At 41.0% G+C, this 15,275-nt stretch overlaps 1 protein-coding gene across 1 annotated transcript; it reads left to right on the top strand.

The window, feature by feature from the left end:
- Positions 1 to 1,827: 1,827 nt before the first annotated feature.
- On the top strand, positions 1,828 to 14,089 carry LOC139714565 (uncharacterized). The gene is made up of 8 exons (XM_071626260.1): positions 1,828 to 1,952; positions 8,317 to 8,386; positions 8,825 to 8,939; positions 9,886 to 9,964; positions 11,003 to 11,085; positions 12,310 to 12,366; positions 13,087 to 13,224; positions 13,873 to 14,089. The coding sequence occupies exons 1-8, from the start codon at positions 1,929 to 1,931 to the stop codon at positions 14,087 to 14,089; spliced, it is 783 nt and encodes a 260-aa protein (XP_071482361.1). The 5' UTR covers positions 1,828 to 1,928.
- The last annotated feature ends 1,186 nt before the right edge of the window (positions 14,090 to 15,275 follow it).

The following is a 15,275-nucleotide window of genomic DNA, read 5'->3' as shown; positions in this document are numbered from 1 at the left end:
AAATAAAGTTGTGACTATATGAATTATGTATAGCAGTGCTGCCAAAGCTTGATTATTGGTAGGTCTATATCAGTCTATCTGCAGGGAACGATCAGCTTACATAACAAAGAAAAGATACATTCATAATATGCGTTTGATCATTATTTAGTACCATTGCACCTTTATTGCTGGCGTGGAACAGCTTCAGCAGTTCATGATTATTTTGCTAGATATAGGGTCCTACTTCTCAGTGTATCGGCCTGGCAATATCGGCACTATGAATTACTCCGAATGCTATGGTGTATCAAGATGACATTTTAAAAAAGTATGCAGATAACATTTTATATAGGTCGGTTGATATATACTGAAACAAACAATATTTGACAAAAAGAGCACTCCTCAGCTCCCTAAAGAGTGAAAGTCATTGTGATAACATAAATGAAATTATCCAAGTAAAAACTTAACCAAAATATGGGCATCCATTGAAATGTAAACAAATCTGTGAGATTCCGTGACACCTAATCAATAGACGTGCTCAATATTTTGAAACTTTTGTGTTTTTATTTCTTCGAGAATGTATTGAACTATTTAAATTTTTCTATTGCAGTACAAAAAACAAACAAACATATAATCCCATTCTTCACGAAGACAACCATTCTGTTTATAAAGTTACGATAAATTTTTTCTTGTGTTTTATTGTACCTTCTTGTGAGGTGCATATAAGTAACTAATTAAACGCCTGTGGAGCAACGCCGCTACAAGGGCCTTACTGCTGTACTTGCCAGGTTAGATTCTAAAATTGTAGGAAAATATTTCCCGGGAGGGGGCGCGGCACGTATAACAATAAAAGTCTATAAGATATATCCTTGAAATGAAGTGGGTGTAAACTTGAATAAATTCCATTCAATAAAGGAACATTGAATTTATTGAATAACCATTAAGTGAACACTCTATATTCCTTAGATTGAAAGAGATTGTAGTCAGGGACCAATCCAAAAGTTGGATTGAAGTTTTCAATCTAAAAGAGTTAGAATTCAATCTTATTCGATTGAAACTTTCAATCCAATTTTGGATTGGTCCCTGACTACAATCTACTTAGTATTGGATTGACTTTCGATCTACTGAATTTAGAGAGAACACTTTATCTTGTATCGTATTTATCATGAATATCATTGTCATGTATAAATAATTTGCCTGTTTGTTTTCGAGATCCATCACTTTATTCTTTCAGTTTTAAGTGTATGAAGTTATTTGAGTCATATTTGACCAAATGATCACCTGTAAGAGAAATAACTATCGGCATGCCCATGACACTCGAAGTATCATCGATATGGTCATGTTCTCTGAAATACCCCACGCATACACACACTTTTCAGGTTTCATGTGACAGCGGTAGCTGTTGTTACGGGCAACCTCAATTACTCCCCTGTGCAAAATTTAATATGTGACGATAATGCATGATAGAAAGCACAAATTAACACGCGCATGTGATCTCAAAATTAATTGAGCTAAGGAAAGTGGTTAATGAGCCAAGCCAGAATACATAGAAGCTGTAATAAGCCGGTAGTGGGCTAATAGGTCAAGAGAGCTCTTTACACTGTGTGTGTGTGAGCGGGGTTGGGTAGCATGCAAGCAGCTACCAGTTCCGCCGCCCGGATTGATTATCACAACTTGTCAATGGGCGCGCCGTTGCTATGGCGCTACCGCTGCTATTGTTTACGTCGCACACACGCGCACTGGACCTATTCAGCACAGCAATGCTAAATCACACGCATCGCATGTAGGGTAATCTCGCTGGAACTTTGCCCCTGTTTCGCAGTATCGCAACGCAACTTTACCCCTACCAACAACTGCAACAGGTGCACAAACCCACTCTGTCTTGCAGTTTAGAACACGATTTGGAGGTGTGGACAAATAATTGCATCGTGTCAGACGGAAATATCATAAACATGTCAGATCAAGAAAAAGAAGAAGTAAGTAGTTCTTATTTCTTTGTCTCTACGCACTTTCTTTTTTTCTTTGTGAAGTTTCAGAGTGTTCGTACAATGTATGTGGAATAGACCGTCCGCAGTTCTTGTGCTGTGTAGCTTTCTGTTGTAACTTGTATAGTGTATAGTGTATATGAATGAGTTATCCTGCTCACCAAGTAAACAGAAATAAGTGGATGAATTGATGCTTGGTTGCAATGATTACTTATCTAGTAAAGAAGCTCAAAAGTACATGTACAATTTAATGTATGCCATGTTCTTCTTAACATACAATTGTACATGTATAGGCCTACTGTATGTACTATTGTGTAAAATATACAAATGTATGTCTTGCATGGGGATCCGTCTTGCATGCACCATCACTCATAAAATTAGTGGCCTCACACATGTCCCAAAGTTCAAATACACAATCAACCAGCTCGTCAAATTGATACTTTGCTGGGGAAAAAAAAAATGGGTATGGGTTTAACAAGTATTTCCAAAATGACTCATCATGTGTAATTGTTTTACAATTACTGGCATGTATAGGAATACATTTAATATTTTGGATTGAATGCCATTTTCCAAACAGTGTGCACGTTTACAATTTGTGCTACATGTACCACACTTCTTTCATTATGAATACAACCTATTATTATCAACTTGCACTTTTGTGTATAGTATTGCACATTCTGGTCCCAATTGCATACATACAGTGTACCGGTATAATGTTAACATCACTGAGCATGTTCTGTATATAGTGATAGTTCTATGTTTAAACAGAAAATGGGTTCAGGCTGAGATACAGTGTACTATGCACTTGTTGAACCCTTAATGCCCAATTGAGGTACTGTAGTTTAAAGAGCATGCATCCATTACATACGGAAAGTACACATTTTGAAGCATTACTATTTATAGCAAAGAACCAAGATCATGAAAAAGGTACATTGTAAATTTTGTATCAAAGGCCAACAATAAGAAGGAAAAAAAGTGTGACAATCAATCACAACCTTGTACTTCAATTCCTAGCATGACATTAAACAAGTGAAGAGCAACCATTACTCCTATTTAACGTCAGCTGATCATACTGTATACTAGTATTAGTGCCATCATTTCTTCTTCTTTTTTTGTCCCCAAAATACTCTTGTATATAGTTGTACAATGTACAGTATGATGTACACTGTATATTAGTACATCGTATATCTTGTTTAGTTACATTCCAGCCATTCTAATGCATATCAACCAAGCTAAAAACAGAAGAACTAATTATTTTAAAGGCGTATGTAGGTATTATGGTACGGGCCTATGATGTAATACCTAACAATTACTCACCGAGTGGCTAACGGGACGACAGGGTTGAAGTAAGGTACCACCAGCAGGAATGGTAGCCGAACGTATGACAGTAGTGTATGGACTGTAGAAAACACCAGGGCACCAGTAGAGGTGAACAGTGTCCTTGAAATGGGTATTGCACTTCCCGAAATAATATGGACTAACTCCGAATGCACTTAGGGTGTCCGAAGACGACAGTGTCCCATATAAATATGTACAAATGATCCAGCGACAGCGTGGAGTAGCCTCCGGGTGCCGCGGCTAGCACAAGCGAGGGTAGAATCCACCGCTGGAGCGCTGGGTCGAAGAACTGCGAGGTCCCTGATAGAGTCTGCACACCACCGACAGCACGCTAGCAGGACCGATGCAGCGATGTAACGACGCGAATCGCGTTGGATGCAGCTACACAGAAAATCCCCAGGTTGGAGTGTAGAGCATGAAGAAAGGGCGAGTCGCGATATAAAAAGGAGCGAATGTCGCGAGGTATGAAATCCAAGGAAGTGTAATATTCCGTATGAAATGTAATAATCCGTAAGAAATGACAGTCCACGGCGCGAGGTATCGTGCGCGAGAAAAGACGTGGGAAGTAATATACGGACGTGATATGCGGACGTGAGTGACTCCAACGATTAGAACGTGCTCTCAGGATGAAAGCTAATCGTGAAGTGAGGAAGCGTGGAAAATGAAACAGCGTGATCGGAGAAAACGTGTCACGGGCAGGAGCTTTGAGAGTGGTAATTGGCTGATGAAGGTGTACAGCTCGCCACTAATTGGTAGCTTGTTTCCGTGACAGCAAAACAAGGGGTGTGTTTATGAAAATCCGACTACTGTTGGAATGTGAAATACGCGTACCTCGGCACGATGACAAAGGCGGAGAATGTAGTGCGCACCTGTCATGTGTCGGCGCACAAAGAAAGTTCGCGTGGATGTTGACAGAATGCTGCTGTCAGACAGCATAATTGACGGCAGCCAGACAGTAAAAAATACAGAAATATTGGAAACCGCTACATTTAGCCCCCTTCCAGATCGCTAGTGGAGGAGTCAATGGAGTGAAGACTAAAGATGAGCGATCGATTGTGAGAAATGTGAAGGAAGTAGGGGTTGAAAATTTCACGTGTCGAAGTATCTGTATTGTACGTAATGGGCTGGCCAGTGTACGTGCTTACCGCCAGTGCGTGCCGTTCGTGTTGGCAGCTCGTGCTGCGGTTGTGCACGTGTTGGCTGCTGGGGTGGTGTTGACTGCCGCAGTGTCGTCTGCTGCGGTTGTGTAGGCTGCTGCCGCGGTGTGGTGAGAAGGACGCTCGGTATATCCGCCGGAGTCCTGGCAGGGGCAAGCATAGGCTGCTGCCGCGGTGTGGTAAGCTGGACGCTCGGTGTGCTCGCCGGGCTCCTGGCAGGGACAGGCGTAGGCTGCTGCCGTGGTGTGGTGGGCGGAACGCTCGTGGCTGTCTCCCTCCTGGCGTTGACCTCCAGAGTGAGATGCTTGGGATCACGCGTGGAGTTGTGTGGACGAGCGGGAGCGTGGGATGTGGTGTTCCGTACAGCCCGGTGATGTCGATCCGAGGTGGGAGATCGGCGACCAGTTGTGTCGCTGCCAGAGGGGCTCGTCGCCGCTGATCTCTGACTGGGGCTGGGCTGTTTCCCTGGCGTGTTGGAAGTGATTGGACTTTTTCGCCGCGAGCAGGGTGAGCAGCACTGCCGGGCGGCGTCGCCAAACTTCCAATGGAAGTAGCACTCACTGCCAGCGTGTCGGATTTGGGAAGGGGTTCGCTTCCGCGGCGCACTGCGCGGCCCGCCTCCATGGCCGCGGTTGCCGCATCTGGACCGCTGACGAGGACGAGGACGGTATTTCCGTTGCGAACGGCGTGACGTTCGCCGACACCGTAGTTCGTCCATGCGTGCTACCACTATAGTACCAGTATGAACAGCTGCTCTGTTAGCAGCAGGACCTGCGCCGTGAGGTTCGCTATTACGTCCGCCGGGGGGCTGGTGGTAGCCATTGTATTCGTCGAAGTGAAGGGTGAGAATGTAGAATGAGACGTGAAGTTGGCCCTATATAGCTATACGATCACGTCGGGGTCACCAATGTAGGTATTATGGTACGGGCCTATGATGTAATACCTAACAATTACTCACCGAGTGGCTAACGGGACGACAGGGTTGAAGTAAGGTACCACCAGCAGGAATGGTAGCCGAACGTATGACAGTAGTGTATGGACTGTAGAAAACACCAGGGCACCAGTAGAGGTGAACAGTGTCCTTGAAATGGGTATTGCACTTCCCGAAATAATATGGACTAACTCCGAATGCACTTAGGGTGTCCGAAGACGACAGTGTCCCATATAAATATGTACAAATGATCCAGCGACAGCGTGGAGTAGCCTCCGGGTGCCGCGGCTAGCACAAGCGAGGGTAGAATCCACCGCTGGAGCGCTGGGTCGAAGAACTGCGAGGTCCCTGATAGAGTCTGCACACCACCGACAGCACGCTAGCAGGACCGATGCAGCGATGTAACGACGCGAATCGCGTTGGATGCAGCTACACAGAAAATCCCCAGGTTGGAGTGTAGAGCATGAAGAAAGGGCGAGTCGCGATATAAAAAGGAGCGAATGTCGCGAGGTATGAAATCCAAGGAAGTGTAATATTCCGTATGAAATGTAATAATCCGTAAGAAATGACAGTCCACGGCGCGAGGTATCGTGCGCGAGAAAAGACGTGGGAAGTAATATACGGACGTGATATGCGGACGTGAGTGACTCCAACGATTAGAACGTGCTCTCAGGATGAAAGCTAATCGTGAAGTGAGGAAGCGTGGAAAATGAAACAGCGTGATCGGAGAAAACGTGTCACGGGCAGGAGCTTTGAGAGTGGTAATTGGCTGATGAAGGTGTACAGCTCGCCACTAATTGGTAGCTTGTTTCCGTGACAGCAAAACAAGGGGTGTGTTTATGAAAATCCGACTACTGTTGGAATGTGAAATACGCGTACCTCGGCACGATGACAAAGGCGGAGAATGTAGTGCGCACCTGTCATGTGTCGGCGCACAAAGAAAGTTCGCGTGGATGTTGACAGAATGCTGCTGTCAGACAGCATAATTGACGGCAGCCAGACAGTAAAAAATACAGAAATATTGGAAACCGCTACACGTTATTTACCATTTACAGATGAAACAAAAGCTCAGCATTAGTGCTTCAAAATAGTTCTAGAATGTGAGTTTGGGATAGAAACAACCAGTGTAAAAATTTGAACCAGTATAATCGATGTTAAGTATCATTAAAATGTGAACAATAGTTATAATAAAAATGTTTCCAGACTAAACTGTCGACAGTTAGGGATTAATAAAGATAGTGATACCTCCATACAGTATTTTAGGCTCTATTGCAAAATTTTATGTACATAAAAGTGTATGATAGGATGTTTTGTGATACAACTGACATACAAACTGTTGTATGCATGAAAGTGATATGTATCTTGAACATTTTTTAAATCACTGCTCTCAAAGGTAAACAGGACCTTTAACTGATAGAATGCATTGCCATTGACAAACCATAAAGGGTCCTTTACAATGTAAGTATGGAATGGGTGAACATTTCTTTGGCAGTACAATCACTCAAGTAACAAAGTGAGAGGTAATGAGCTCGTACAAACTGTAGTCCGCACAGGTGTGAGAGAAGAGTACACTCGGTCATCATGATCTATTATTAAGTGAGCATTTATAATGGGGGCTTGATTATGGTACTTCTGGTATACTCTTTCCAATCGGTTAATTTGCTTATCTACCGACTTCCAACTGTATTGACAGCAATTAAAGCTACGTATCAATATACATTAGACTACATTATGTGTGATCACTCGCAAAGGGATGGATTCCCAGGTTAGATATCATCTCTGACACCTGCCCTTTAAAGCGATTAGCAAGATTAACCTCACCTATAGCCGGCGACACACTGTTAGAAATTTGACAATGCTCAACACAGGAAATATTCTGTTGTGGTTTATTGAATGAAAAGCCGACAAGCAATGTTTTGAATATTATACATGTAGGTCTCATAGATTAATTTCAAATGCAAATGAGTCTTTTCAATGCTGGGTATGTATAAATGAACCCACTCACTGCTATAGTTCATCACCTGTTGTTTTCGCAATATGCATATTTTAATGCACAAGATATATCCGAAGCGTACATACTGAGCAGTCCCAGACCATAATAATGATGCTTTTGTATTGCCACTTGTATGTTTAGAGAAGGTTTATCAGGGGCGGATCCAGGAATTCCGTAAAGAGGGGGCGCGTTTACAAAATTAAAGGGGGGGGGGAGCACACACCCCTCTCCCATTTTTTCTTTTTATTTCTTATGTTTCAACAAAAAATAAAGGGGGCCTAGTGTGGTCCTCCCTGGATCTGCCACTGCTTATAAATTTTGATTGAATGAGTCACTGTTCATCTTTCTTCACTACTCTCTTCATCTGCTGTATCCACTGTCTGTCTGTCTGTCAGTCAATCTCATTATATATTTAATGTACATTTTGTAAAGTCTCATTAATTAGCTTCCTTCTGTGGTATTTGACATTTCATGTTTCATTAACCGTCACACTGTATAGCCCTGTTCATCCAGCAATTAGTACAGGCCATGACCGTGTTTTGAGTACTTAACAAAGTGCTCTCAACTGTAGCGTGCAGTTACCACAACAACAGCAAGACAACAATTGATCAGCTGTGTAGTCTCAGTGAATGCAACATGTATTCATGCACTAAATTAATGCAGAATGTACAATTGTATGATAAAGAATACGACTCTCCACCTGCCCCCCTCTCTCCCTCTCCACTTGCCCTCCCCCTCTCTCTGTCTATCTCTGTGTACACTCCTGTACACGGTTGAGTTACCACTATCCTATAAAAAGAAATGTTCAAGTGGGCCAACTGTTTGAAATGAACTCTTTCTATAAAGTACAACTGTATCTTGATACTGTATTGGTATATAAAATGTGCGATTGTACAGTCAGTCAGTGTATGTATTTTTCTGACGTTATGATTTCAGGTTTCACAAGAACAGCAAGCAGAGGAACAGCCTCCAGCGGAGAAAGAGAAGAAAGATGAGGGGGCAAAAGGTAAATAAATTCTTCATTTCATCACAATGAAACTTGCTCAGTTATGATGCCACTCTAATAACTTGATAACTTTGGTATGAAATTTCAAAAATTAGATGGAACTGATACAAGTCATTAAATTTACTCAAAATCGGAAACAAAAGCAAAGATTTGTTCTACATTGCAAAAAGATTGATTTCAATCATCTAAAATGTATTACCAGTCCATGCATCTGGTTATGGATATCAAGATTTTACAGGCTTTGATAGTTCTTCAACTTAGATAAACAGTGGTATACATGTAAGACCAGAATAGAACTCAAATACTGGCAATGAATGGTGGATATCAAAATAGACAAAATACAGCATAGAAACACAGATGTATGGTTTCTTAAGACTTGACAGATTAAAAATGTTTAGCATTTGACTAACATTTCCATTTGTTTCTGTTTGATCTTAGAATCAGATGAAGCCAGCCCAAGAGACAAGAGGAATAAGGCTTTCATTGCGGCAGAGTTCAACCGTCTCCGTGACAGCCTGGATGTAGAAAAGACAAGGATCAAACATCCCGAATAGTGAGTCCCTTTAATTCTAATTGCGAGGGTCTAACTCAACAGGTCCTGTGACTTGTTTACGCTTGATATCTTTACGCAGGAAAAAAAAAGAACCAGTGCATCTAAAAAAATGAAGAAGAAAAAAGATCCATTATCCATACTGATTTGACACCGCAGCAGATCCAGGAATTCCTAAAGGGCTGAGTGCAAAGCAGTTTATGTTTCTGGTGCCACTAAGCAAAAAAAAAGAAAAGAAAAAAAGACCTGAACCGGTATTTTATCATACCACTTCTGGGGTTAATCACCTAACAAGAAAAAAAAAGGCTTAAGTGCAATACAATTGGCTGTCCAGAATGGTTTCTTTAAAAAAATAGATTCTGAACGCAAAATTATAGGGCTGCATGCCCCCCTTTATTCTATTTCTTTTTATTTCTTTTGTTCAAAAACAAATCTAAAGAGGGGGGGGGGGCACGTATCCGGTGTGCCCCCTCCTGGATCCGCCACTGTTTGACATCTAGTGAGTTGCTTTTGTGTTCAAAGTAAAAGGCTGCCCATCAATCATGTGATTATCTGGTTATGACATTTGACTCTGCTTCTGATTTCTGATACTGAAACAAGTCAGGTGTGGTCATATTCAATGTCAGTGTGATATTTCTCATAATGAAAGATAATCATAGGATATTAGTTACCCTTGAGCGTCACATTGAAATATATTGCCCTGCCGTGGTCCATATTGCAGGAGTTGAGAATGAGTGCAGGAGATTGTCCTAACAAAGGCAATAGAATTCCCGAGTCACCTACATTGTAATGATAGCCTGCCCATACTAGGTTGATCTTTTTTCTCTTTTTTTTTTTGCTCGATGAATATACTATATTTATTGATATTCTTCCGAGTCTTTAGATTATAGTTCAGAATGCAAACTTTCACAGATGTCCAACATTTTAAGTTTTAAATTTTGTTTTACAGCAAGGAATACACCCCCTTCATCTGGACCAGCTTAGAGCCCTACTACAACACGTACACCGTCAGCTTTCTACTGGATTATGTGAGTAATCTATCAATTCACGAACTGAAACCTTAAAGGGATTTATATCCAAAGACCCAATGCAAGAGCTCATTCAATATGATTATTGACTCCACAGTAGTAGTAACAAACAATATTGGCATGTCAACATAGCAGGAGCACATTACATGTAGTTTTGGGGGGAGTTTTAGGGGATGTCTTCTTACTCCAGTGGCAGTTGTAATCTATAGTTAGGATGAATACACAGCTTTAATTATGTCAATGCTTCGATCTCACTTAATTTTTTTTTCAGTGTACTATATTTTATTTTCTGTTCTGTTTCGTGTAATAGTCTGTTAATCCAGAATTGTTTCGCATTTTCCAGAATTTTGCAACAGTGTGCCTTATACTAGAATTTATGAAAGTATATCAGCAGCTTTGAACAGGCCTATAGCCATAGAAAGTTGTGTTTGATTGATATAAAAAAAAATGATGCATCACCAGTTTGACTGTACACTCACAATTTGAAGCAAAGATGTGAGATAGATTATGCCGCTTGCCTGTGTACTTTAGTGCAGTTTGGGCTGAATATCTAATCCACTTGAAGTGAAGACTACAAGTGTACCTCAGACCCTCTGTACCAGTATTTGAAGAGTTTGTTCGCAAAAACCGATAAGTCCATATAATCTGCCAAATGGAGATATTTGCGATTAAAGGTCAAGAAAAATAAAGAGAATAATAAGAAAATTGTTGCTTCTTTTTGACCATAACTTCAAAAATGTACCTTTATATGTAGTGACCAATATATCATTCAAAAGGTGATATTTTGTACTTTATGACAGAGACCGTACTTCAAAATCTTAAAAAATGGACTTATCGGTTTTTGCGAACAAACTCTTCGTTTGCAGTTTCCAGTCTAGCAGTGTGTGGTTGAATTTGGATCACATCATTTTTTTTTACTGTTGTTGGGGTCTGCTAATTGAAATGAGGAAAAGCAATAAATCATCAATATTATATCACATATCTGAAGGATACAGTTTGTAAATGCAACACGTCCAATTTTTTTTTTCCTGTTTTCAGCCTGAACATGTTCGCCATGGTTACATCACCAGGAAGACAGCAATTGGTATCGTCGATCCAGAGATATCCCACAATATGGACGAGTGAGTATGATATATAGATACCCTTGCCCATTCTTGAAATCGTTGACACACATGTCTGTGATGGCATACAGAAACCAAAGTGGTACATAGACTAGAACTTTGGAATAATTTCTTTGTGCATGCTGCATTTGGGCTGTTAAAAGTAGCCAGTCACCCAACCCACAATGCTCACCACCACTTGCACACATATAGATGAGGGGAAAAAAACACTCACTCAAGAAATGTTGTTTACTTTTAACATAGCAACTGTTTACCTTTCTGCTGATTCAGATTCATATTCTATTTGTCTAATCTCTTGAAAACTTATGGACCTTGCCCATATGTAATGATTTTTACAAAATAGATCTACAATGTTCAAATAACAAAGCTCATTTCAAACTTTTGCACATGAAAGCCATTTTGAAAACTGTATATTTGTTCTCTACGTACCTGTTATACAGTCAACTGTGCAGAAGTCTATCTTGATGTGTCTGAGGAAAACAAAGGGAATATATTTCGACTTTTTTGTGAGAGGAATAGCACATGTGATGCTATGAATGTGAATTGTGACTTTTTATTTTCATCGATTTAGCTAGTTATTCAACATAACATGTGCACCATCAATGTATGCGGAGTTGACTGTAGGCCAACTTCTGGTTTGCTAGTCAGTGACATGCAAGCTTTTGCATGTACTTGCTAGGCTTGAGTCACCAGTTGTCGTAGATTTCCTTCTCAGGGCTATGCTGCATTTTTAAAATGGGGGTGGGGGGGGGGGCAGCTAGTTTATATTTCTTGCACCACTTCCGGATTTTACCGACTGACAAGCGAAAACAGAAAAAAAGGCTTAATTGTTGTTTTCTGGTGCCACTACTGGGGGTTAATCAAATAAAAAGCAAAAAAAAAAAAATTTCATCGCACTTTAATCAGCTGACAAGCAGAAAAAATAGAAGAAGCTAAACCGCATTTTTATGGTGCCACTTCCCCGGGTAAAAAAAAAAAATTGGGGGGCCCCAAGTGGTAAGACCCTACGTATTCCTAGATATTAGGGGGGAAAAGTGTGGGGGGGCCTGAGCTTGGCCCCGGTTGCTCCAGCCCTGCCCATGATGCTGTAATACATCACAGACACAACTCAGTGCCATCTCCCTATATTGTTCATCAGTAAAATGGGATGGATCATTTGTCATCATACCATTATCTCCATAATAGATGATACTAAATTATGTCCTCTCTGTTGCCATTCTACAGGTCCCTGGATGCAGTACCAGTTTCCACACCCAGGTCTCCCAGGGAGGAACATGCTGTGTAAGTTCCTTGATATACATGGCAGATTGTATGTACAAGTTGATAGGCAGGACAGGTGCATGATGCTTGATAATGATGTCGACAATGATGATGCCAGTGATGAAGATGGTGATGATGATGGTTATGGTGATAATGATGATGGCAATGATTGTGATGATGATGATGATGTTGGATTGTACACAAGTTGATGAGCAGGACTGTTGCTTGGTGTATAATGATAATTATGATAATGATAATGATAATGATGATGATCATGGTGATGATCATGGTGATGATTGCAGTAATGGTTTTGGTGGCACTGTTATTGATAAGGACAAAGATGATAATAAGTATTTATATCTATTGTACCTTAGCTGGGTGCTCAAAGTGCCGTGCCACACAGTTCATAGTCAAAGTGCAAAAACAAGCCAACATTGAAGAAAACATGAAATTACAACAATTGAAAACAAAGAGGTAGAGCAAAAATATAACAGTTTCACAAATATGATTTCAGATTTGATTTGAAAAAAAAAATCCCAAAGATGGACCACTTCTTATGTATGTATGTAGTCAATTCCAAAGATACAATATGGAATGTCCAATATGCCATACAGCATGCAGCTAGATACCATTACATTTCTGCACTGTCACAGAGTACTAATGCAAGACCTCAAATAAATGAATCAAAATATGATATTGTATATTTGTTTATGGATGTCTGTGCTCTGATTCTGCTTATAGTCCCAAGATAGTCCGTGGGGAGAAGGCCCGGGAAGCCAAGGGGAGCACCAGGCTACCCAAGTGGCCAGTGGTCAAGTTCAACCGACCCCAGATGGCGAAGGAAAGACAGCTGAACTGGGGGGATGTCCCCAAACTCAGGTAAGCCAACTGGGGCCACCACAGAGACAGTCTTGAAAATGTTGATGGTTGATATTTTCTGTAGAATTTCATTCCCATTTCAACTATTGAGTCACAATTTGGTACATGGTATTACTTCCTTGAGATCGATTGTAACCCTGAAAGCCAAAGTATTGTTGTAGAGCCAGAAAATGCTTGTCAAGGAATAACAGATTATAGGCACAAAAAGGGAGTATAGGCCTGTCTGATTCAAATTGATAAAATGCTATCCTGTGGAATTCAAAGAAATGTTTGAAATGGACCAGTATATCAATGATTTCATGTATAAAAAGTATTAAAGCCCATGTTTGAATTGTGTTTCTTATTGTGAAGCTTTTGTGTGGGCGTTCAGTTTATTTTATTCATTCATCAGCTGTTACTAAGTAAAAATACAAAACAGTACAAATGTATTTAGTCAGGAACTTTTAAAGTGGAATGAAACAAGAAAAGCATTATTTTCAGGTGATTATCAGGTTGATTATGGACAGCCTGATAATCGGCAGGTTTTCATAGTGCCAAATTTTACAGATCTCTTGAAAAGTTTTTACATTGTAGGTCCAGCAACAAAGAGCCATGAAAGAAGAGATTTTGAAGATCTTGATTGGTATTTGACACTTTTGGCCACCATAGGGAGGATCTGCATACAAAATACAGCAGCAATTCCCAGGACAGGCAGAAGTACGACGCCAACCGCACCAAGCACGACTGGTACCGGATGGACCTCGCACAGCTAAAAGACATCAACGAAGTCAGCCGCGCCCATATGAAGATCACTTGCCACGCCTACCTTGGCACCTCATCGGGCTCCAAGAAAGCCATCTCATCTCTAGCTAAGGTCTTAGAATGACAGACATTCCCTAGCCCAATCAAATATAATGAGAACTGTTCATACCTGTATATTTGACGATTTCCCATCGGTTTCATCCTGTACATAGCAAATGGCAACTTTATATATCACTTGTTTGTGTAACTATGTTTAACTCTCAATATGAATTCTGTGCTGTGCTCAGAGACAAGTTTTTGGGATGTCTGGCAGTTGCTGATTTTGCCTGAAGAGTGATGTTGCAGCTGATGGGACTACCCTTAATGAGGGTAACTTTGCGTTGCTATGGGATACAGGAGTGGGTGTGGCAGGGGGCATTGAGAGTGACTTCTGTAGCGTTTCTTTGTCACAGATCCGTCCTGGGGTTTCTACTCTCTCTGCCTCCTCCCATGTAATAGGGAGCTTTAGATTTCCGGTGCGGACGTTTGAGACGACACTTGAGCTGGACGTTCTCCTCTTCCCTGAGTCGTATTGAAAAGCAGCTTTAGATTACGCTGAGACACAACCTACAAAAAATAAAATGGTGCCCCCATGTGATTGGTGCATCAAGTAGCTCTCTACATCGTGAATTGAGCAGATGTAAAAATAGCCAATAATGCGTAGTGAAAACTGAGATGACACAAGCTATCAATAGATCAACTTTGATATGTGATACTGCGCATGCTCAAGACATGTTTTTTTCTCTCTGAACGTCCCCGTCGCAAAAATCAAAAGCTCCCGAATAGCAAAGCTTCCTATAGATATTGAGAGAGCCATTTATCTTTTGTGCTTGTGTATGTCCCAAAATAAGTGATTGTACACACATCATACCCGATCCACTTTATTTCTCACTCATGCTCTTTTTTAACCCATTGAGGGCGAGTCCCGAATATACTTGGGCAAGCGTCTATGGGAAATGTGTGTTGCAGCAAAATCAAACCATCCTCTATGGGTTAAGTGCAAGGCAAAAATAATGCAAGGATATAGGAAAAGGAACTGTGAGGATCTTAAATTGATCAGTGGCATCACTTCAGTAGAGTATTAGGCATTCTTTTGACTAATGGTGGAAGGTACCACAAGGAACCGATCCTTGTTGGATTTGTCTTAGAAACCACGTGTGTGATGAGACTTCTGAACCCCACCTTGGATGTAATGTATATCATAAGTGTTTGTCAGTTTACAATCCGTTTGTCTGTCCACCCATTTGTTGGCGATGTCAGTTGTCTAGGTA

The sequence above is a fragment of the Diadema antillarum genome, unplaced genomic scaffold (genome assembly GCF_040938485.1).
Source record: "Diadema antillarum isolate AM-2024a unplaced genomic scaffold, OU_Dant_1.0 scf00000045, whole genome shotgun sequence".
Lineage (NCBI taxonomy): Eukaryota > Metazoa > Echinodermata > Echinoidea > Diadematoida > Diadematidae > Diadema > Diadema antillarum.
This window is presented reverse-complemented; position numbering and strand designations above follow the sequence as displayed.

Coding starts and splice junctions, on each gene's coding strand:
- LOC139714565 (XM_071626260.1), top strand. CDS start 1,929: ATGTCAGATCAAGAAAAAGAAGAA. Junction 1,953..8,316: donor CAGATCAAGAAAAAGAAGAA/GTAAGTAGTTCT, acceptor TTATGATTTCAG/GTTTCACAAGAACAGCAAGC. Junction 8,387..8,824: donor GAAAGATGAGGGGGCAAAAG/GTAAATAAATTC, acceptor GTTTGATCTTAG/AATCAGATGAAGCCAGCCCA.